The sequence below is a fragment of the Stigmatopora argus genome, chromosome 1, assembly GCF_051989625.1.
Source record: "Stigmatopora argus isolate UIUO_Sarg chromosome 1, RoL_Sarg_1.0, whole genome shotgun sequence".
Classification (NCBI taxonomy): domain Eukaryota; kingdom Metazoa; phylum Chordata; class Actinopteri; order Syngnathiformes; family Syngnathidae; genus Stigmatopora; species Stigmatopora argus.
This window is the reverse complement of record NC_135387.1, coordinates 23,189,083-23,212,818: the sequence shown is the minus strand read 5'-3', so window position 1 is coordinate 23,212,818 and position 23,736 is coordinate 23,189,083. Positions and strand designations below refer to the sequence as shown.

The following is a 23,736-nucleotide window of genomic DNA, read 5'->3' as shown; positions in this document are numbered from 1 at the left end:
ATTTATTCGACGATGCTCAAGCGCTTCAAAGTGGCGGGAAGGATTGATGGGATGGGTAACGCTATTCAAACCATCCGGAGGTTTTTCGAGCTATGTGAAGATTTGTCATGTGGCTCATCTACGCATTCACGCGGGAGTTTCTTGAACAAACAACTTTTTCTAGAGGAAAGGGTTTAAGAACAGCGGCTGTAAATAGGTTTCTATTTATAATATGCTGGTGTTGCATTCCAAGAATGTGAAGCTGTAACTACGAGAAGAAAAACACACAATAACAATGTTTCAAAATAAAGTGACGCCATTGTTTCATGATGGTGGTAACGATTTTGCCTTGGACTTTCTCTATCGAACTCATTTTGAAGAAGCTCTACTTTATCTACTTTAAATTCAAAGCTCATTTCACGTAAGGTTGTCAGAAAAACAATCTTACCCTTTATATTTTTATTATACATAAGAGTACAGCACCTTAAAAATGGGGGTAGGAGAGTACCTAAAATTTAGAAGGATTATTTAGTCAAAGGCAGTTTAAAGCTCATTTAATGGTGCTATGAAATCCTCATCTGGCGTGGCCCCTCCCACTAAAACAAAAGAATGATGTCACAACCAGAATTGGCAGCAAAATTTCAAAAAATTACAAAAATTCAGGTTATGATCTCAAAACCAGAATTGCTTTTTTTTTTTTTTTTTTTTTTTTAAGTGCTTGTTCCCCATTTGCATTGTTTTGGTTGGAATGACTGAAATGGTAAAAAGGAAAAATAAAAATAAAAAACAGCCAGATGTGAGTGCCAAATTTGTAAAATTACATTATGGTAGTCATTTTAAGTTTTTTACATGATCACCTTTAACAGCATGCCTACAAAGTAGACTGATAGTTTTAATTAAATATTCAGTAGAATAGGTTCATAGAGCCTAATTCTAATTTTGAAAATATAAAAAAAAACAGCACTTGATAATAAACCAGTAACATTGAATCGAGACCACAACATCCCTGTGCAGTTGTTGAATGTACTTTTTATTAGAATTCTGATTTCTTGTGCAACGTTAGCCGGAGAAGAAACTTGCCTATCGTGTAAAATGAAAGAAAATCTCTACAAGAACCAGAATCATTCAGGAATATAACGGACCTCTCTGGTATGTCGTCCAAATAGAAAAAGTGCATAGGGTTTCATTAGGAAGTGCAGCTCATCTGAACATCGCGTCGTTGGTCACCAGCTGAGCATCGGAAGAGAAAGCTACGAATCCCTGTTTGAAGAAGACAAAATGAGGCCACAAATTGGGAATGTCTACATTTGATTTTGCTTTGCCACCGACCTCTTCCACAGTCAGAAGTGAGTTGACCAGCTGTGCGTGTACTGTTCGAGGTAAAGCAAAGCCGGCGGCGAGTTTCTCTGCAACACGAATCCGAATGAATCACTTGATCAGCATCTACTTTCTGCCCAGTGGCACAGTACATAAACGTCAGACACGACAACTCACCATTCAGCTGGGGCAAGATGGCTATTTTCATGAGCGTCACCACCATGTTTTCCAAAGCATCCGTCTGCAAAGATCAACATTTGTCACGAGGTAGGCCATTTTAGAAGGGATGGCATACATACGCACAGTAGGAGTAGACCACTACCTTAAAGGGTCCTATCTCACTTTCTCCAAGACTCAGAGAGAAGCTGCTTGCAACAACAAACAAGTCATTGCATGACTTGAACATGGAAATCAAGACGTGTTTATTGGACTCACTTGTGCATCGTCACCGACCCTTTCAGTCGCCCAACATCGACCTGTGCTTTGCCACTGAAACTGGAGTTCTTCAGGAAAAAAAACAGGATTCGCCAGATGTTTTGCTTTTGTTTCATTTCTTACATCTGAATATATTTCACACCTGCCCTGTCACATGTTTTGTTCCTTTCAGTCAAAATGGATTGGACGCCTAACGCCATCAATGGGACATCCGTCTAAGAGACGCTATAGACTTTTCAGCTGTGAATACGCCATTAAAAACACTCGACTGAAATATATACAATTGTACCTCTACTTAAGGAAATTAATTGGTTCCAAGACTTTTTCCGTAACTTGAAACATTTGTAAGTAGAGGTGTAATTTATATGTAAAAATTCTAATTCGTTCCACGGTCCTCACACAGCTACCAACTAAACCCTTTAAAGTTGGTCCCAATTTTGTATGAAAGATGTGATGAAACACAAAAAGGAAATATCTCCCTCCGCGCCCGCTGTAGATGTAATATCTGTGTTTGTCCGCCAGATGGCGGAAAGAGCCCGTTTTAGCAAGGCTGAAAGCCATCCCCTTTGTAGTACATTTTAAATTTTTACTTTGTGCCCTGTGTGTGAAAATATGTGCCATGTTGCATTTGTACAGTTTTTAATCGCTTATTAAAGGGAATTCAAAATAAAATCATGAATAAGTACATGCATGTACTTTTTGGGGGATTTCGTAACATGGATCTTTTTCGTATCTTGAGTCACTCATTTGCATGGAAAAATGTATTTCGTAACTTGACACTTTTGTACCTAGAGGCATTCGCAAGTAGAGGTATGACTGTACATTGAGAGGTTTTCATAAACTTGTCATTGAGGCAGTTCCTGATAATTATCGGACCACATTTTGTGCCATGTAGCTATAGACAAATCTCGTTGTGCCATCTTTATACGTTAAAATGAAACAAAAACAACAAGTAGCGCTCACCACGCAGAGTTTAAAGAGAGGCGTCAGGGCGGCGCCCTGAATGGCAAAAGCCTCAACGGCACCCTTGGCGCTCAGCACGACAGCCCCGGAGCGAAAGGAAAACATGGGAATGTCTGTGGCGTAAATGTGCAGTAACATCAGCAAGTCTGGAAACATCTTGGGGAGCTGCAAAAAAAAAAATCAATTTGCATTACAATGCTGTTTTTGTTCGTCCAAGTTACTGCCTAATTACCTGTGGAATAAAAGGGCCCATAAAAGTTGTGTTGAGACGCACGGGAAAGCTTGGCGGTATCTGAGGAGGGAATGAGACATTTAAACCAAATGAAGATATATGAAAAGTTTATAGTGTAGTCATAACCTGTCAACCTCGGTCAATTGCTCCCTTTATCAATGATTGCAATTCCCCATATTAAGCGTAAAAAAACGTATTTACACACATAGGGGACACTTAAAAGTCTAAAATTTTCTCCAAACTGGACGGGGTGCCCAATCGGTATCCACTAAATTCAAGCTTTCGCTGTATGACGCTGAGAGGTTTACTGTCTGGGTACATTGCTTGCTGACACACTATATCTATAGAGTGAAAAGGTGGATGTGTGAAAGGGGAATGTGGGTGCGCATATCATGCTTAAAGCATGACAATATTAGCGGTCGACGATGACCTTTTCGTCTGCTACCAGTGACCTCGACAATCTGGATTAGAGCCGAAATGGGTCAAACGAGATCGGTTTTACAAAAACGTACCAAAGAAATCATGTACAAAAGTTGTTATACGGAGTACACAATTTGAAATGATCAAAAAACGTATAAAATACGGGAGAGACATATAAATTGCAAGGTATGGTGTAGGAATGATAATACAAAGTCACAATTGGAGATTATGTCCCTGGCCACTAGAGAGCAGTGTTTACCTTTGGGGGTTAAATGATACTACAGTCCTACCTCTACTTAAGAATGTTTCAGGTTACGAATTTTTTATATGCAAATGATGGACTCAAGATACGAAAAAGATCCAAGTTACGAAATCCCCCCAAAAGTAAATGTATTTCCTTATCCGTTTTTTTTATTTTGAATTCCCCTTATTAAGCGATTAAAAACTACAAATGCAACGTGGCACCTATTTTCACGCACACACACATAGGGCACACGTAAAAGTCTCAAATGTATTACAAAGTGGACGGCTTTCGGTCCTGGTAGGACAGGCCTTTCTCTGGCGGACAAACACTGGTATTACAGCCACATTTGGAGATTATTTTACTTATTTACCGTAATAAACAAGGTATTACTGCATTGTATCTTCCTCTGCAAAGTGGAATGATTTTTTAAAAGTGAACTTACCATGCTGTCGTTGATGAAGGCCTGTAGTAAATTGGACGAGAAGTAGCTGAAGGAGGCTGAGTTGAGCGTAAAGTCAGATAAACCGACAGACAGCATGTAACCTGGCCGCTGAGGTACGCTAAAAGCTTGAGCCACAAATGGAGGATCCCTTGGACATTTGCTACTGTGGACTTCCCCCTTGAACACATTTCAAAATCATAGTCATAGCATGTAAATTGTCATCACTCTCATACGAGTAGTAAATCTAGTAAATTTCGGCCCACAAGGATTGAACCTTAGATTATTATTTTTTTAAATCCCGACCTTGAGTCCAAGGTGAAGATTTGTCATATCAACAACAGGCTGGTCAATTAGAGGCAAATCCAGAGTGACGTCTTCATTTAGTGGAAAGTTGACTGAAAGTAGAGTTCAAATAATTGGATGGCTTCAATTTTACCTCCAACACCTGCAGTTTTGTTGCATTTTAAAAACCATTTTAAATAGGTACAAGAAGCAGTAAGACATCTTTTGCCCCCTAATTTTATTTTAACGATACCGTTCATGTCCTCGAGATAGTTCTCCAGGCTTCCAATGACTTCCTCTACTGCCGAGCATATCTGGAAAGATCAGCGCAATGACCTCGTTTTACTCATTTGATCTGAAAATAATCGGGTTGATTTGAACATTTTCTGTCGTGATCAAAAGAAAAGCAAAAAGCAAAAAGCAAAAATCCCTCACCGTGGTTGGCAGTTGTTTTGTCAGTTGGTCCTTGATTCGACCCTCTAAAAGCCTTTGAAACCAGCTGTGGAGATGCTGGAGCTCATTGTAGCTTACATTTCACCACAAATATGTGATCTGAGAGCGATACGTACCTTGCGTCGCCATGGAAACGTAGGTCAACATCGCCCGTTTGAGCGGTGCAGTTGACGCCGGTTAAAGACATGTGTCCGGCAGTGTCCATTCCCAGCTTGACGGTGGAGATCAGGTCCACTCCAAATAAAGCCATGTCAAAAGAGCCTTTTTCATGTCTAAAAGTGCACCATAAAACACATGAATAACCCCACTTGCTTTTAATCTCACATAAGATTGTGGGAACGTATCTCGCCCTAATTATATGGCGGATTCGCTGACGAGCTGAGTGGTTAGCGTGTCGGCCTCACGGTGGGAGTCCTGGGTTCAAATCCAACTCGGTCCACCTGTGTGGAGTTTGCATGTTCTCCCTGGGCCTGCCTGGGTTTTCTCTGGGTACTCCGCTTTCCGCCCACATTCCAAAAACATGCATGGTAGGCTGATTGGACACTCTACATTGCCCTTAGCTATGGATGTGAGCGTGAATGGTTGTTTGTCTCCTTGTGCCCTGCGATTGGCTGGCCACCAATTCAGGGTGTCCCCAGCCTGTGACCCAAAGTCTGCTGGGATAGGCTCCAGCACCCCCTGCGACCCTAGTGAGCGGTTCAGAAAATGAGATGACATGAGACTGACGAGTTAACACGTTCTTGAATCTTTTGTGAAAACGTCAGTTTAGGTTCAATAGCTTTGTTGTCTACGGCTAAAATGTCTTAAAGTGATATCGCAGTTTTTTATTTATTTATTTGACGTGTTGTGTTCACACCACGTGCGAAGGCCATCGGGCAATTGGGGTGGTTCTATTCCTACAAATGCATTTCCATGTATGATTTTTGGCCACAAATCTTGTTTATTGTTCCTTTAAGACTTAAGGGTACCATATGATCTTCAAAATACGGCACATTTGGATTCAATGGAGATGCTTTTGAGCCAACTGGCAATATTGAATTTCTATTGAGTAATATTGTGGCTGAGCAGAATGTGCAGTTAGTTTCTCTTGATGCAAATTTCCAATATACTACTAATAATAATTCATTGCACTTACATGAACCCACAGTTGGCCTTCCAGTCTCCGGTAAGTGCGACATTGAGACCTATTATGGACATCTTCAAACCAGATGTGGCTTGGTAGAATTCTACAGATGGTTCTGGAAAGTCACACTTTCTTATGGTGACACTAGAAGACACAGAGAGAGAGAGAGAGAGAGACACAAGGCCAGTAGACATACAAAAGCTTGTGCGTTATTTATAACGGCGTACAATATGTATATGCTATGTTTGAGATCATCACAGTCATTTTTCACCGACTTTACGACACTAAAAGTTGAATTTCGCCGACCGTAAACAAACTTCAGTTCACCTGATGGAAAAAAAAGTAATTTACTCATTTTCTTCTCGTAAACTTATGAAAAAGATTATTTGATTCTCTTAATATTGCGCCAAAAGTGGATGCCAGTGAAACCTAACAACACCCAGTTCACGTTTCATTGAAAATAACCGAGAAAAAAACTTTAGTCTTGTCATGATATGATTTGAATCTTGTAATATTACAATATGTTCTTATTGTTCGTCATATTTCATTTTTAATCTTGTAATATTACAATCTATAACGTTTTGGCACTTCATTTTTTCCCACGCCACACTGGTTTAGATTTCATGGTAGGCAATATGTTTTTTCTCCACTAGAGGGCAGTCCTGCTTTTTGGAGAGTAGGAAACGGATGATTTTTTTTCTCTATTTTATTGGGTAAATACGTTCATGTAATAGGCGTAATATAGTTTTTTTTTTTTTTTTTAAATAACATTGCAAGCAGTTACTCATTACTTCAGGATTCTTTTCACCGAATACTTTTTTTTTAACTTGTACTTGAGTCAATGTTTGGAGGACTACTTTTACTTGAGTATAATATTATAGTCCTACTTGAGTAAAAGTTTTGGCTACACTACCCACCTCTTCCTTTTTTGGTCATTAAGATATTTTAATAGACTTATTGAGGAACAACTCTATTTGTTTTCATCCACATTTTTTGTCTTATTACCCTGAAATGGTGTATTGTATGTTGAAGAGGAAGCCAAAGTTAATTTTGCCACTAATATCGGGCAGGGTGCCGTGTTCCAACTTGTCTTGAATCCATCCTGCAACCACGTGCCTTCCTGAGAGTCACAACACACGTAGAACACTTTTAGAAGGTTTTTTCCATTTTCTTAGCTTTTGTCAAGACAAACTGCGGATTCATTGTCTTCGTTTTTTGAGACTGCAACGCGTTAGCAAACCGGTTTCACCTTACCGTACTGAAGTCCTTTGTCGTTCAGGACCACTTGCATAGCCGGATTAAGGCCACGGGTGCAATAAATGAGCGGGAGCAGTATCACCCACTTAAGAAACATTTTGCTCCAAGAATTATTATTTTTACCATGAACAGACTACGGTTATTTTTCCTTTTAAAGTCTGCGGCGAATGTTCAATTCTGGCAAAAGATCGCAGCTTCCTGTGTGGATTAGAATTGAGAAGTGAAACTTATAAAAAGCATATGACAGTTTTTTGTTTTTTTTTCTGGGAGATTGCGACAACAAATGAAATGAAACGAAACTTACTCTCTATTCTCCCTTTTCTAGAATCATATTTATATTAAATAGTATAAAGCTATTTAAATTTCAACAAAATATCGCCCTGCTTGGTTGGCTTAATATTAGGGCCTAAAAAGTCACATGTTGTGGGAGAAGAAACATTTGATTGGCTTGTTAGGGAAATAAAAATGAAAAGAAGAACAATTGGAGGCTCACAATGAGCAGCCATAAAATATTCCATTTATTTATCGCTTGTTTCAACAAATACTCTTTCTCACACACCACGTTTAGTTCCATGAAATCACAAAGGACCGGGTCAACGGGGAGAGAATATCATCCGACAAACACTTTGCATACGATACGACAAGGAGCCACTTGCTTGCACGTCCAAATTCACTCCATCCAAAATGACGTTTACCCAACCAAAAGGCCGAGTTTCTAACCATGTAGAAAGAAAAAAAAGCACAAAACCACCCGACAAACCATAAATAGGATTCAAACGACGACACACAAGATATTTCTTTCGTGTTTGCCCACGCGGTCCACTCGATTATTTCCATTGTTGTTCAATGTCAATCTAGGATACTGAAATTTACGATAGCGTACCACTTTCTACTGTCGTAAAATGGGTGGAGCTATAGACTTTGCCATTTGTGATTGGTCAAAATTGGAAGAAGACATTCACTGTGTTCTTCGCAGTGGAAACAGGACCCAGATTGGGATTTATACTTCCAAATAGCACAAAATGAACTGGACAAGACGTTTCCTGGAGTGGTAGCAACCAATATTTGGGTTTTAAGAAAACACACACACTTAAAAAAGGCTTTTTTTGTGCCCTCATGCAAACTCTGGCGGAGGTGGAGACCTTCCAGAATTCATTTTTCTTCACTTGCATAGAGATAGCTAATGATAACTCACGATTGTGCTAAGTCATTTTCCAGTACCGTTGATGATGTTTCAGTCGCCTTGACGACCGTAGACGTGCGAATCCATTTCAATTGGATTGGATTGGACATTTATCGCCCTCAAGGATTTATTGAGGATAAAAGTCAGTAAAACTCTTCCTTGAGGATCAATTATTTAGAGCAAGACAGTGTAGAAAACTCATGTTTTTCTTTGGAAATGGGATGAGAATTTGGCAAAAGTTACTGCATATGATCATATTATTGTATTCTTTTTGACCCTACTTTTTTAATGAATAAAAATCCTTTTTTCAAAGGGTGCGAAGCTCTTGAAATGTCATTTTCAGGACCCGAAAAAAAATTGCTGTAATTTGAGCATCCCTTTAGTCAATATGGAATTTTCACTCTAATATGGCTTTGTAAACTGAGGACTTATATTTTTCTATCTTTGGAAACAGGAAGAGACTGACTAATGAGGGAAAATTGGGTTTGGAAATAGTCTTCATTATTACTGCATAGGATGATATTATTGTTGTCTTGATAGCCTCTATTTTTTTAATGATGAAATCATTTTTCAAAGGCTGTGAGCCCCCTCAAATGTCAATTTGACATACCTGTCAACTTGTACATTTTTTGATCATTTCAAATTGTGTACGCCGTGTAACAACTTTTGTACGGGATTTTTTTAAAGTACGTTTTTTTTTTTGTAAAACCGATCTCATTTTACCCATTTCGGCTGTAATCCGCTGCTAATAGTATTGTCATGATATCCAAACACGTATTCCCCTTTCACCCGACTTTTTCCACTATATAAATACTATAGCGTATCAGAAAGCCGTCCACTTTGCAGAAAATTTTAGACCTTGACATGCGCCCTACATGAATAAATACGTGCCACGTTGCATTTGTACGTTTTTTTACTGCTTAAGAAGGGGAGGTTGACAGGTATGTTTTGAGGACCTTAAAAGAATAGCCATCTTTATTCAGTAGGAGGAATTTTCACTCTACTCTACGCCTTTATAAATGGAGGATGGAGATTGACTGCTTTGAAGGTCCCCCTGCCCCCAAATCGATTGTTGAGTTTCTTATTGCACATTTTCACAGAGGCAAAAAAACTGAAGATTTCCCACACAAGATCATCTCGGCAGGCTTTTTTTGTTGACGGTGGAGGGAGTTGGGGGGCAAGGGGGTGTTTTTTTTAAGATAAAGGCTCTCTCTCTCTCTCTCTTTCTCTCTTTCTCTCTCTGTGTGTCTCAGTCATGGATATTGTACCTGTAGGCCTCCACCAGGCCTTCGACGGAGTGGATGAGGCCGGAGATGGCGCAGATGCCCCCGATGACGAAAATGGCCACGTCGAAGAAGACGTGGTGCCAGAGGAGCTTGCGCCACTGGAGCTTGAGGTGGAAGAGGCTGGGCAGCAGGAAGCAGAGGCCGGCCCCCGTCAGGCTGCCGGTCAGGCCCATGAGGAGAGCAAAGTGGGGCACGAAGACGGCCATGAGCAGGGTGAAGACCACCAGGGCCACGCGGAGGCCCAGCCCCCAGGACTTGAGGCGGCCGCCCGGCCCGTAGCAGTCGGGGAAGGGTCCCCGCCCGCCTCCGTCGCCGCCCTGGTTGAACAGCGACTTCTCCAGCACCTCCACGGCGGCAAAGAAAGGCAGCGGGTAGGACAGCAGCGCCTTGGCCACCAGGAAGAGGTTGACCACGGCGCGGATGGCGCTGGGCAGGTTGTCGGTGATGACCTCCTTGGTGGCGTCGGCCCAGGTCAGGTAGGCCACCAGGGCGAAGAGCCCCTTCAGCACGCAGGCGGCGATGTGGGTCCAGTCCATCATGCAGTGGAACTCGGAGGGCTTCTGCATGTTGCCCTCCAGCGAGGGCAGAAAGATCTGCGAGGTGTAGCTGAAGACGATGATGCCGATGGAGATGGGGAACTTCTTGACGTCGATGTAGAACTTGACCTTCTCCCAGGCCCACTCGCGAGCCCGCGACAGGCAGTAGGCGATGACCAGCACGTTGATGACAAAGTGGGCCAGCGTGCACAGCAGGCTGAACTTGGACACGGCCTTCAGGCTCTTGAGGAAGGCGCAGGGCAGCAGGGCGGCGGCGGCCACCACCGACCAGGCCTTCTGCGACACGGGCAGGCCGGGGAAGCTGTTGTACATCAGGTTGCCGCTCACCACCACGTACAGGATGCACGTCATGACCAGCTCGATGATCTGGGCCACGTTGACCACGTGGCCCCCCAGGCTGGGGAAGCGCGGCGCGCAGCAGGCGTTGGCCACGTCCACGTAGGTGTCGCGCACGCGCACCCTGACGCCGTCCTCGTCCTCCTCGTACAGGCAGGCGATGAGGATCTTGCCCGTGTAGCAGCACACCGCCGCCGCGAAGATGATGAGGAAGAGGCCCAGGTAGCCGCCGTGCAGGATGGCGTAGGGCAGGCCCAGCACGAACATGCCCTGCGGACGACACCCGCCAACCCACGCGCGGCACACCTTTTTCACTGCGTTGCCTTTATTTGTGCCAAGTCGCCACGTAAAAGGATCGTTTACGTCGTGACGCTTTTAATCGTTGTAGTCGCTCGAGCGGCTTTCCTATCTCATCGTGGAATTCCATTTTTACGTCTCATTTTGACCGTTGCCATATTTAAAAAAATAAAAAATAAATGGAAGGGAAATTCGTTCAAAATGATTACATTAACAGGCAATGCTCATTAATAAAGTCCTTTGGACTGTATTTTTTTTCATTCTTAATCAACCAAAACGAATCCAACTAAAAGCAATAAATCATAAATGCAATATAAATGCACTATTTGATTTATTGACGATCATAGACGTCCAATTCGGAGTTAAAACGGATTGCACTTTGACTTTCATCGACCAGTTTAAAACGCTTACATTTCGACCTTCAGCTCATTATATATTACATCACGAATTCTTTGACGCTGATTGGCTGAAGGAAATCGTGCAGCTCGATAGTGGTCGAACGCCCACGCGTGTGCCCAAATATGGTCACGTGGGGGGGTCTTCTTGGTGAAGGAAAAAATAAATAGATTAATCTAAAAAAAAAATTTTTTTTAAAAGGCACCAATTCCGGGCTTTGTCATTACATTGCGCGTGTTGAGAATGGTGCGTTCAGGGCCCAAACGTACATCACGTTCAAGGTGACTTTAGAAGGCCTAAAAAAATTTCAGGCCCTCAAAATAATAATAATAATAATAATAATAATCAAAATGCACCTGAATAGCGTTAGTGACGTTCCATCCAGCCTCCCAGGACGTGATTTGAGGTTTTTCCTTGTCCAGGGACTCGCCGCTCGCCTTGAAGGACTGGCGCCTGTCCCCGGTGCCGTCCCTCTGGTAGTGAGTGTCCCCGTCCTCCGGGCTGCCTCCGTCGTCCCCTTGCACGACGTTCATCTGCATGCCCTGCCTGTAGTCGTAGTCCAGGTCGTCGCACTCGGCGAATCCCACGCCTTCCTCGTCCGTGGCGGCCTGGAAGCCCAGGCGGGCGAACACGCCGCTGACCTTGGCCTGGGACTTGTTGGAGACCGTGTGGGCCGCATTGGTCAGCTTGTTGCTCAGTTTGTGGCGGATCAGGTGAGCCATTTCGTCCGATCGATGGGATGGCGGGGTCAAATGGAGGCCACAAAACGGGGGTGAAAAACCCCAAAATGATGGATTTTTTTAGCCTTCGGGGGGGGAGCGTTCACTGACGCCGATGCTGCAAAGTCATGCCGGTTGTCCTCAAGTGCCAAAAACGACACAAACACACGCACACACACGCACAAAAAAATCCTCAGCCGCTTCTCTTGGATCGCCTGTCCATTTTGAGGACCCCCCAAAAAATGCACGTTTATGTTAAGATGAAAAAACTCCTCATTTGAACGATAATAAAAGGAGAAATTGGAGGCTATATTTAGGGCGGCGCGAGGATGGGTGACTGCGTCGTGAGAGGACAGGGAGGGAGAGAGAGAGATAGAGAGAGAGAGAAAGGGGGAGAGAGAGAGAGGGAGGAGGGGGAGAAAAAAAAGAGAGAGAGAGAGATGATCAAGCCAGTCACGACAAATCACGTGAAGAGTAACAAAAAAAAAACGTTGCGCCATTGTAACATGCAAAATATGAATGAATGACGGCACCTTCATTCGAACAGATCATTATTATTTAAATATTATGTAAAAAATTAGTCTCCCTGTGTATTAAAATGAAGACTATACATTTTTCCCAGTCATTTAATTCCAATATTTGCTCCCACACATTTTTTTTGGAACATTTGCGCTTATATTTGCATGGTGCATTTTTTGCAGAATAAGAGGGAAATGTCGTTTTATTTATTTATTGAATAGGATCTCATGTTTTCTGTCAATCATGCTTCAAATTTCTGCACGTTTGCGTGTTTTGATGACCACTTGAAGGTATTCGATTTATTTACCTTTTTTTATTGGCACCTTAGTTTGCACAATGAATTGGTTTAGTGTTTTTGCAATGATCCAAAATGAGCGGCCTTCCTTTTTACGAGCAAAATTGAACCATCTTGCTTCCAGATGAGCAGCAGGCGGTGAGCATGCAACTCGTTGCTGATATGATGATGAAGACGCCGCCAGCAAATAGACACCACCCGCACTTCTGCACGCACACACAAAAATTGCATGCAACATCTATTTTCTACACAAAGGCCTCGAATTTCTCTATATAAAAACTACCTCAGTCTGCACTAATAATTTTCACGCTAACCTGAAAATAACCATGATAATATTGCCCAAACAAACACATGCAATAAAATTTTTAAAAAGGGGGTACATGGGTGCCGACTAAATATTGGACTGGATAATAGAAATTATGCATATTTTTATGCTCGGCTTGCATTTATGCGGCCCAGATGCTGTTTGTGGTCAGCTTTCACAGAGTTGGCTTGTGTTAGTGTGTCACCCACGTCTGGGGCACGTGCATGTGTGTGTGTGTTTGTGTGTGTGTGTGTGGGTGGTGAGGAGATATAGGAGAAACCTCCGGGCATCTCTACCCTCCCCCTTCATTCACATCATGCACCAACTAGATCGGCTGCAAATGTCACATGTACACACGAAAAATATAGAAATATGGGCACGCCATATTTGCATGGTTAAAAAAAATTAAAACATTAAAACAAGCTTGATTTTATTAATATTGTGATGCGGATTTCAAAACGTCAGTGCTTCAACGAGATGTTGTTTAGGAACAAAGCAGGAGTATTTTTGCCATTTTTTTCTGTAGAAATGTGTGTGTGTGTGTGTGTGTGCGTGTGTGTGTGTGTGTGTGTGTGTGTCTGTGTGTGTGTGTGTGTGTGTTTTGAATTAGTCACCGGATCGAGCAGTTTACCTTCCATCACTACAAAAAGGATTAATTCCACTCCGTATGAGGGGGGCACGTGTGTGTGGGAGCCTGATACGGAGGGGCTTAGTTGCATTTTAACACTGCTGACTGGAAGCAATAATCTCTGATAGTTGCCATGGTCACAGTAATTGGACATGGAAAAATGATTTTTTTTCAGGACCTTTGGGTTTTACTCTCAAAATGAATTCATGTATGATAAATAAATTAAAAAAACGTTTGCATTAATTAAATACGTAATTTTGGGGTTCCTCAATTTTGTCACAAAAGTCAAAGTTAATTTGGCAGTCTTTAATTGTTAAATCAGAAGAATTCATAGATTCGTTACAGTATTCAAAACGTTAGATGAGATATTCTTTAGAAATGTCTGATTATATTTTTATAGTTTTATATGAGAACACAGTATAATAATGCAGGTAATACAAACATTAATTAGCCCATGTAAACAAAAATAGAAAAAAATAAGAAGTATATATATAGCGCTGCAAGGGCCACAGAATGAAGTAAATTGTAGTGACATTTTCTGTTGGGGGAGTACACGTGTGTATGAGTGTGTGCGTGTGTGTGTGTGTGTGTGTGTGTGTGTGTGTGTGTGTGTGTGTGTGTGTGTGTGTGTGTGTTGGTAATTGTCATGGAGAGATAGAGATTGTGTTTGTGTATTCAATTTTGACAGGGTGTGAAGAAAAGTCACAAAGGTTGAAGTAGACGTCTAAAATGTCACGAGTGGCCTTTGTAAGACTCTTTTATAGCCTGTCCAAAAATAATAATAAAATAGTTTTATAAAATAGACATTTGTAGTATTTTCGTTTTAATTGATCATGCTTTTTTTCTCGTTTTGCAAAATGTCACGTGTGTTGCATGTGAGCATCATTTTTGCCATGTTTGTGTTATGTTGTGTCTTTTTTTGTGGTGTGTCATGCTTTCATGGGTGCTTTTTGCTTCAGAGGACAGACATTTTTGTGGATTATGTTAGACCACCTGAAGTGTGTACGTTTTTTGAGAGAGTATATTTGCATGTTCTGTGCCCATACGTGTATTGGTCTTGGAAACGAGTATGTCACTGTTTGTGTGTGTGAGTGTATGTGTGTGTGTGTGTGTGAGTGTGTGTCTTTGAGGGGCTGAGTTGACCCAGATCTGCTTATTAGCATCAGGACGGAGGGGAAGCGGTTGGGGGGGTGGGCAGCAGTCACTTAGAGCTTTGTGTCTGAGCAGTGAACTGTGCTTGTGTTTTGGTGACAGACACACCATCATACAGTAGCCCTTTTCCACATACACACACACGGAAACACACACACACACACACACATACACACTGCCTTCATCGTTTATATCTCCCAGACCCAAACGCCACCGCAATCCAGGAAAAGGGAATGTGGAGAATCGCATTATTGTCTGTATTGGTGCTTTCTTGTCATTTCATTTAAGAGCAATGGTGGTGAATGATCAAAATGGAAAAAGTCAGCAAATACTCATTATTACCAAGCACCTTTTTTGTTGTATGTTAACTGATTACAGTCTTCCAAACGCAATGGATTGCAATGCACCAAGAAAATCAGTGCAGTTTTTTAATTGTTGTTTTAATGATTATTTTAAAGTAAAAGTATTCTTTTAGTAAATATGACCTACATGTGAAAAAGTATATATGTTTATATCCTTGATTTTTTCTTAAATTGTGCTTTTAATTACTATTTATATATTAGTACTGTATATATTATATTTTGAAAAACGTCCATGTATTTATCATTACATTTTTCTTGAATTGTGATTTTAATTACTATTTTCAAGGCATCGTAACATTTTAGTATATACATCCATCATATGAAAATATGTGTTTATATACCTTCCTGAACTACAAGTACTGTATATATATATTTTTCGTAATATTTTCATGCCTTTGCATGACTTTGTTGCATCTGGTTCTTAACTCGTTCCCTGCCTTTAACGATTAAACACATCAAATCCATTCAATTCTTCTAAAAATAATATGATCGGCCCCGTGTTCTGAAATTATTCAAGCAACAACACGATTTTATAATAAAAATAATAATTTTCTTGAATCACTCATTGTTCTGGACACTTGTCAAAACAGAAATATGTACAAAGTGACTCAAGTCTTATAGAAACCAATTGGATGCATAATGCTGAAATAAGGGAGGACAACATGTTTGAACACTATTTTTGACAAATTAAAAACAAAATTCGGACTAATTGAAAATGTTTGAACACTAATCTTAACCAATTAAAAACAAAAATCTGACTAATTGACTACCAATTTGTATAGAACGCCGCTGGTTGGCGAGGAATGATCCAGAACGACAAGTGTTTCCACTCGGCTCTATTTTCCTGTGACACCTCCCTAAAATGGCTACCCCGGATACATCGGTGTGTCAAATTTTCTCCTTTCGAGACTGCAAAAGCTCCCTCGACCCCATTTACGAGCCGACGCCGACCTCGTGCGGGACGCCGATCGTGATCGACAACGGCTCCTTCCAGACCAGAGCCGACTGGGGGACGGCGGAGTCGGAGGCCCCGCGGCTGCTTTTCCGCTCGGTGGCCGCGCGGAGCAGAGGAGCCGCCCGCAGCGAGACTCAGATCGGCAACGACATCCCCAATCTGGAGCCTCTGCGCTGGCTGCTCAAGAGCCAGTTCGACCGCAACGTCGTGGTCAACTTTGAGATCCAGGAGCTCATCTTCGACTACGTGTTTACTCACCTCGGCATCGCTTCGGAGGTCAATATTTTCTCATATTTGTGTGACAATTTTAGAGTCACTTTTTTGTTGTTGCACATTTACAACTGTATTTAGCAGATTCAATATTTATTTCTAAATAATCCAAATTGTTAAATGTAAACCGTAAATAGAAATCCGAAATCTAAATTTGAAATCTCTCAACTTAACATTTATCTAACATGCTAATTCAAACGACCGGTGACCGGAAGTAACAAAATAAAAGTCGGGTGGTGCTCATTTGAGTACGTATGTTGCAGCGAGGACCCCTACACCACGAGGTGGCTCAGAATTAGCACTTGTTATTTAGAAATAAATATTCTCATCTTATTTTCTGAACCGCTTTATCCTCACCAGGGTCGCGGGGGTGCTGGAGCCTATCCCAGCTGACTTCAGGCCAGAGGCGGGGGACACCCAGAATTGGTGGCCAGCCAATCGCAGGGCACAAGGAGACAAACACTCATACTTAGGGACAATTTAGAGTGTCCAATCAGCTTACCATGCATGTCTTTGGAATGTTGAAGGAAACCGGAGTACCCGGAGAAAACCCACGTAGGCCCGGGGAGAACATGCAAACTCCACACAGGTGGACTGACCTGGATTTGAACCCAGACCCCCCACTGTCAGGCCGACGCACTAACCACTAATCCGCCGTGCCGCCAGAAATAAATATTGAAGCTGCTAAGTATTGTTGTAAATGTGCAAGGAAAAAAGCGCAAAGTGTGCCCCCATACTATCTCATATTTTTATATTAAAGTGTATCCTGGTGGTGTATCTGGCGATATGATTCAATTCTGCTTAATTCTTGTGAAGAACGAATAAGAATGGCCCTAAAAGCACAATTAAATTCTTAAAGCTCATTCAGCACTAAAGTAAACCTGTTTTTACATTTGAGCAACATATGGCCTTGGTTAGAACATTTTCACCTGCTTAAATGCAGGATTGAAACTATGGCGCATTGTTTTCTAAATGTAAGGAGGGTTTGAATTGTGTGTTTTAGGGCCACGTGGAGCACCCCGTGGTGCTGACCGAGGCCCCCTGCAACCCTCTGCACTGCCGCCAGATGATGTCAGAGCTGCTCTTCGAGTGTTACGGCGTTCCTCACGTTTCCTACGGAGTGGACGCCTTGTACAGTTTTTACCACGACAACCGTCGGAGGAACCCACGGCCGCCGCAGACCGGCATCGTCTTGTCCTCCGGGTATCATTGCTCGCACATCCTTCCTGTTGTCGATGGCAGGTGAGGCTCGCGCGCTCGGAATAGAAACAATTCCATCTATTCTTTTATCTCCCACAAGTTTCATTGATGAAATTAGTATTGTGAGACTCGGCCAGTTATTATTGGTACTCGGCCGTTTGGTCGCCGGACTTTTGGTCGCCGGACGTTTGGTCGCCCGGAAGGTTATTGATAATTACCATTTGAAATTGTTGCTCAAATTCCCTAAATACAAACTGCGAATTATTATGTAGTCATACTTAATGCCCTATTAATTATTAAGCTAAAGAAAAGCTCAAAATTTCCCGGACTTTTATTGTTTTTTGTTGGAGAACTTGTTAAGACCCTGACTGACGTAGCTTCTTAAAGGGACAACACATGTACATACAAACTCTTATACACTCACACGTCGGCTCAGTGAAACTGCTCATGGCCATTGTTGGCTTTTATTGATGCGTAGACCGTGTTGTTTTACCTCGTTTGGTCGCCCGGACGTTTGGTCGCGGACGCTTGGTCGCCGGACGTTTGGGTCCGGGCGACCAAACGTCCGCGACCAAACGTCCGCGACCAAAGGTCCGCGACCAAACGTCCGCGACCAAACGTCCGCGACCAAACGTCCGCGACCAAACGTCCGCGACCAAACGTCCGGGCGACCAAACGTCCGGGCGACCAAACGTCCGGGCGACCAAACGTCCGGGCGACCAAACGTCCGGGCGACCAAACGTCCGGGCGACCAAACGTCCGGGCGACCAAACGTCCGGGCGACCAAACGTCCGGGCGACCAAACGTCCGGGCGACCAAACGTCCGGGCGACCAAACGTCCGGGCGACCAAACGTCCGGGCGACCAAACGTCCGGGCGACCAAACGTCCGGGCGACCAAACGTCCGGGCGACCAAACGTCCGGGCGACCAAACGTCCGGGCGACCAAACGTCCGCGACCAAACGACCGCGACCAAACGTCCGGCGACGGTTATTATTAACATTATTATTCTTATAACCAATGGCGTCATTTTAGCAAGTTTCCGAGGCGATTGCCATCGCAAATGACCTGCTTTTTGAGTCAGAATATTTTCCTATCTGAGTTTTCATGAGCAGAATTAGATGGAATATTTCCTGTTATGAATATCAAAAGCTTACCATGATGGCGATGAGATGTTCGAATGTCCAGCCAATTCTTACGACCACGTCACGTCACCGTAGGTTGGACGCGACCAACTGCAAGCGTGTGAACGTGGCCGGAAGCCAGGCGGCAGCCTACCTGCAGAGGCTCCTCCAGCTCAAATATCCGGGTCACCTTGCGTCGATCACTATCAGCCGCATGGAGGAACTGCTGCACGAACACAGCTACACCGCGGTGGACTATCAGGAAGGTGCGGTAAGAGCCAACGTATGCGTGAAGTCCAAAGGCCAGTGTTTCATCGACCCGCTCGTCCGCAGAGTTGGAAAAATGGCGGAGCCCGGAGTTTTACGAGCGCGAGGTGCACCGAATGCAACTGCCCTTCTCGGGCAAGTTGCCGGGCGGCGGCGTGAGCGCCGAAGAGAGGCAAGAGAGGAGAGCGCAGCAGCTCAAGCGGCTTCAGGAGATCAACGCTCGACGGCGTGGGGAGAAGCTGCATCAGGACCAAGAAAGGCTGGAAAGACTGATGGCCGTACAGGTAACGACTTACAAAATGAATCGCTTCCAGAACTTGTTCCCTAACGTGGTAGATTAGTATTTTATATGTAACTTCGCTAAATCATTCCACGGGTCCAAGTAAACCATTTAAAAAGGAATGAATAAGCAATACCATGAAATCTAATAAGCGATTCTAGTACTGTTTCGAAAAAGTACCCTCTGCTGGTTGAAATACTTAACCATTTAAAAATGAATGAATAAGCAATACGTACCATGGAATCTAATAAGCCACGGATGTCAAAGTGGCGGCCCGGGGGCCAAATCTGGCCCACCGCATCATTTTGTGCGGCCCGAGTAAGTAAATCATGAGTGCCAACTTGCTATTTTAGGATCACTAAAGAAAAAAAAGTTCAAAAAAAACAGTTATATCTATAAAAAAACTGAATATTTAGGGCTTTTGATCCAGTTCTTCTAATCCAATTTAAAAAAATATATCTAAATATTACATCTAAAATGGTCCGGCCCACATGAAATCGAGGTGATGTTATTGCGGCCCGCGAACAAACCCGAGTTTGACACCCTTGTAATAAGCAATTCTAGTACTGTTTCCAAACAGTACCCTCTGCTGGTTGTAATACTTATTACAGGAGACAAGCAAACACCTGAATTGATGTTTATGCTAGTTCTTTTACAACAAGTCCACCTAATGTTCTTTTCCAAATTATTTCCTGTGTTTAGGAGTTTCTGGAGGAGGGTCTGTTGGATCAGTTCCACAAGAGTCTGGTGGAACTCAACATGGACTCGGCCCAGGAGCTCCAGTCGTACATCGGCAAACTGCAGCTGGCCGTGGAGCAAGGACGCCGCAAAATGCTGCACGGCGACGGCGCGGAGGGCAAGGCAGAGGCGGGTCAGGCGGACGAACACTTTCTTCCTGCCGTCACGTTCACGTCCACTTGACGTTTTCCTCGCTCACCCCGACAGGTCTCCGAGTCGGAGCAGCACGTGGAGGAGGGCGACGTCATGTATCCTGACTTTTGTGACGACAGCCTGCAGGAAAAGTCCAACGTGAATGCCGTCCAGGTAGGGTGAAATATTACAGACATCATGGCAGGTCATATTCCAAGAAATAAATGATGGATGAATCTCCAGGGTTTCCTAGGAAATGGGAAAAAGTCTTTGGTTGGGTCAAAAACTCACATAAGTTTATGTTGTACCTTTTATGAAGGCATTTATTCCATTAAACTTTGAAATAGATAATGGTATTAATAAAAACAGCACAGAAATAGAGAATAAAACGATTAAAAAGTAAACATATACTCACGATACAGTTCAGTAATACCTCGTTTATCACGGTTCGTATATTTCAAAACCTGCCACAGTAGGTGAATAACCGCGATGTAAGGACAGGGTTTTTATGGTGTCTATTTAATGATATTTGGACTCTTAAAACCCACTGTGTACTATTATTTAACTCCCGGAGGTAGAAATATGAACTTTTGCTCTCTAACCCTAGCCAGCTTTCAACATGGCAGAATACCACCAACTTTTTGTGGGCACAGAGCGTCTGCGATGTCCAGAGATCCTCTTTCAGCCCTCGCTAACTGGAGAAGATCAAATGGGGATCATGGAGACGCTTCAGTACATGTTGGCCAGGTAGCTAGCTCACGATGACACATTTGAGCCATTAAAAAAAAATCCACCCTACTTCATTGTCTGTACTTGGCTTGCAGGTACACTCCCAAGCAGCAGGAGGCGCTCGTCAACAATGTCTTCTTGACCGGAGGGAACATGCAGTATCCAGGAATGAAGGAGAGGATAGAAAGAGAACTGCTAGCCATGAGACCCTTCCAGTCACACTTCAAGGTAGTACATCATTTTGAACCAAAATTGAAAATTGGACACGTATGCATGTGTGTTCATTACTAATTTGACTGCATACACACCACACATTTGGATTTTGGGGAAAATTCCAACGAGTCGCATAAACATCCAATTCTTATTAACAAACTAAAAACGAGGTCTGAACTCAAGAACTAAACGTATAGATGACCTATTTCCATTCAAAATTTTAACCCGTTTTTAGCCACATTTTCAAAATGGAGAACCTTCAATTTGAGTTCTCGTAATATTTGGAAGCCAACATTTGCCCAAGGGAGATTCGTACGCTTTGCTAGTGGATGGCCACTAGATGGCGACAGCGGACTTGGCAATGGCTACAACCATCTCATGCATTTAAAGTACTGTCTGTGTTGATAAACTTTTTTTTCTGAAGCGTCGCTCCTTCAAAAAAAAAAAAAAAATGCAGCAGTGTCAAAAGTAAAGTTTCCCCACATTCTGTAGTGTCATTTCCAAAACCATCTTTCTCCGCAATGAACTCTTCCTCTCAGGTGACCATGGCAATGCAGCCAACCTTGAGCGCGTGGCTGGGGGCAAGAGACTGGGCCCTGGAGCACCCCCCAGGCGCCGAAGGTGGAGGAGGAGAGGCGGGCTGGATCAGCCGGCAGGACTACGAGGAGAAAGGAGGCGAGTACCTGAGTGAGCACGATGCCTCCAACATCTTTGTCCCCATCAAGATCAACAAGACGCCTCCCGCCAGGCCGTCCGAGCCCTCCGTCGCCGTGCCGACGGGACTTCCCGCACCCGTCGGCGCGGTTACGGCCGTTCTGGCGTCTTCACCTTCCACTTCAGATGCTCCCGCTGATTCAGCTTTAATGTTGCAGTGCTAACCGTGACAGGTTGTGTATTTGTGTGCATAGTATTTCTGTAACTTAAGGGTGCCCAGTTCTGGTCCTTGAGGACCCCCTCTCCAGTCTGCTCCATGTGTCCTTCCACCAACACCCAGTAAGGTGACCTTTTACAGCATAAAGTAAGTCCTCAATTTCATTCAGATAAGAGATGTACTTAACTACATGAGTCAAGAGGTGGTAGCAAAAATACGAAAATGGGGAAGTTAAATAATGTAGTGCAAGGGTGTCAAACTCGGGTTGGTTCGTGGGCCGCATTAACGTCAACTCGATTTCATGTGGGCCGGACCATTTTAGATATAATATTTAGATTTTTTTTTAAATAAATGGATTAAAAGAACTGGATTAAAAGCCCTTGATATTCAGTTTTTTATAGATCTAACACAATGTTTATTTGAGCTTTTTTTAATATATATTTTTAGATTTTACAAAAAACATTGAGCTAAAAACATGGATTAAAAAATTACAATTATTGATTTAAAAGGGGGAAAATCAGGAAATTTAATATATGTCTAAACTCTTCATTTTAATTTGATCCTAAAACAGAAAGTCGGCACTCATGATTTACTTTCCCGGGCCACACAAAATGATCCGGCGGGCCAGATTTGACCCCTGGGCCGCCACTTTGACACAAGTGCTGTAGTGTATTTAACTGTGAAATTGTTACATTTTGTCATATTTTCACACACTGATTTTGCACTTAGCATTGGCATACCTTCCGTTCTTTTCTATCAACCACATTTTGAAAAATAACAGAATGAAGTGGAATAACTACAAAATGTTTCAATAGTATAGATTATTTTCAACAAAATCAACTCATCCCATATGTACATTTGTAAATAAAGCTCTGTATTCTTAAACAAACTTTGTTTTTTTTTTGTTTACATTAAACAACCTAGCACTCAATCGACGAAAATTGATTATCATAACACCAGTCTATTCAATTTCCATGCATTTTCAGCCCCATCCGGAAAAATCCAACCAGAGCTAATGTTTTTAAATCATTTTAGCTCATAAATTTTTTTTTTTTGCCACTTCAGCCAAATTTTGCTTCACGTTAGCCCCTTTTTTCCATTACAACATTTTGTACAAAGGCCAGGTAGCGTTGAATAGTATTTCCCCAAAAAGACACCCTTTAAAAGGTGCTTTTAATATGACCCAACAGTCTTTTTTTACTGATCTCCCAGATCTAAATTTATATTAAAAAAACAGATTTGTCATGGCAACATGTACAAGTGGACACGCATGATGCATTGCAGGTGTTCTGTTTAATAAGACTGCACGTTAACCAGGCAGAAATCTGCAGTTTAATATTGTTAAGTAGCGCGAACCGCCACTTTTTGAGCTTCAAACCATCTGCCAGCCTTGCCTGTTTCGTCTCAAGTCACAGGCCCGCACACATGCACGCGCACTCGTACATCGTGGGGGCATCGGGAGGCTAATCGTAGCCAAAGCCGTCAAGTGACAGAGTTGATTTCAAAAAGGAGAGCACGTCATTATTATGTTACCACGGAAAGACACTGAAAATTTCAAATTCTACACTGCATTTCCATCATGGTGTCGGTTTCACAGTTATATTAGTCAAGAAACTGAAAAGCAGCAGAATTTTAGGTGGGCGTCAGGTAACCTATTTTGCGGACTATAAATTGCATTTTTTTTTTCATAATTTGGCAGCAAGAGACACTTGTGTTAAATTCTTCACACATTATTATGTTATTTTGCACTGTCCTATCTTGATCATTTTAATTTGGA

The 23,736-nt window shown here is 42.7% G+C and overlaps 3 protein-coding genes and 1 long non-coding RNA gene across 5 annotated transcripts; 2 read left to right on the top strand and 2 right to left on the bottom strand.

Annotated features, from left to right (window-relative positions):
• The first annotated feature begins 778 nt into the window (after positions 1-778).
• LOC144086530 (uncharacterized) lies at positions 779-2,390 on the top strand. The gene is made up of 3 exons (XR_013304514.1): positions 779-1,358; positions 1,438-1,563; positions 1,649-2,390. It is a non-coding gene; the product is annotated as an uncharacterized LOC144086530 (long non-coding RNA).
• On the bottom strand, positions 989-7,336 carry bpifcl (BPI fold containing family C, like). Of its 2 annotated transcripts, XM_077616397.1 has the most exons (15): positions 7,145-7,336; positions 6,896-7,010; positions 5,903-6,034; positions 4,884-5,039; positions 4,750-4,813; positions 4,568-4,628; positions 4,336-4,427; positions 4,033-4,209; positions 2,927-2,986; positions 2,695-2,859; positions 1,732-1,799; positions 1,619-1,661; positions 1,474-1,537; positions 1,309-1,385; positions 989-1,239 (listed from the first exon to the last, which is right to left on the bottom strand). In XM_077616397.1, exons 1-15 carry the CDS (start codon positions 7,242-7,244, stop codon positions 1,180-1,182), a joined length of 1,434 nt encoding a protein of 477 aa, XP_077472523.1. In that variant the 5' UTR covers positions 7,245-7,336; the 3' UTR covers positions 989-1,179. The 2 variants fall into 2 exon arrangements, with proteins under 2 accessions (XP_077472523.1, XP_077472516.1); XM_077616390.1 differs by having other exon boundaries at positions 989-1,385.
• Positions 7,337-7,642: 306 nt separating this feature from the next.
• Positions 7,643-12,270, bottom strand: LOC144083374 (vesicular inhibitory amino acid transporter-like). Its single transcript, XM_077611166.1, has 2 exons — positions 11,559-12,270; positions 7,643-10,779 (listed from the first exon to the last, which is right to left on the bottom strand). Exons 1-2 carry the CDS (start codon positions 11,922-11,924, stop codon positions 9,580-9,582), a joined length of 1,566 nt encoding a protein of 521 aa, XP_077467292.1. The 5' UTR covers positions 11,925-12,270; the 3' UTR covers positions 7,643-9,579.
• Positions 12,271-16,013: 3,743 nt separating this feature from the next.
• On the top strand, positions 16,014-22,842 carry actr5 (actin related protein 5). Its single transcript, XM_077594863.1, has 9 exons — positions 16,014-16,412; positions 17,410-17,648; positions 18,826-18,995; positions 19,063-19,280; positions 19,979-20,143; positions 20,222-20,320; positions 20,754-20,893; positions 20,971-21,103; positions 21,628-22,842. The coding sequence occupies exons 1-9, from the start codon at positions 16,044-16,046 to the stop codon at positions 21,964-21,966; spliced, it is 1,872 nt and encodes a 623-aa protein (XP_077450989.1). The 5' UTR covers positions 16,014-16,043; the 3' UTR covers positions 21,967-22,842.
• The last annotated feature ends 894 nt before the right edge of the window (positions 22,843-23,736 follow it).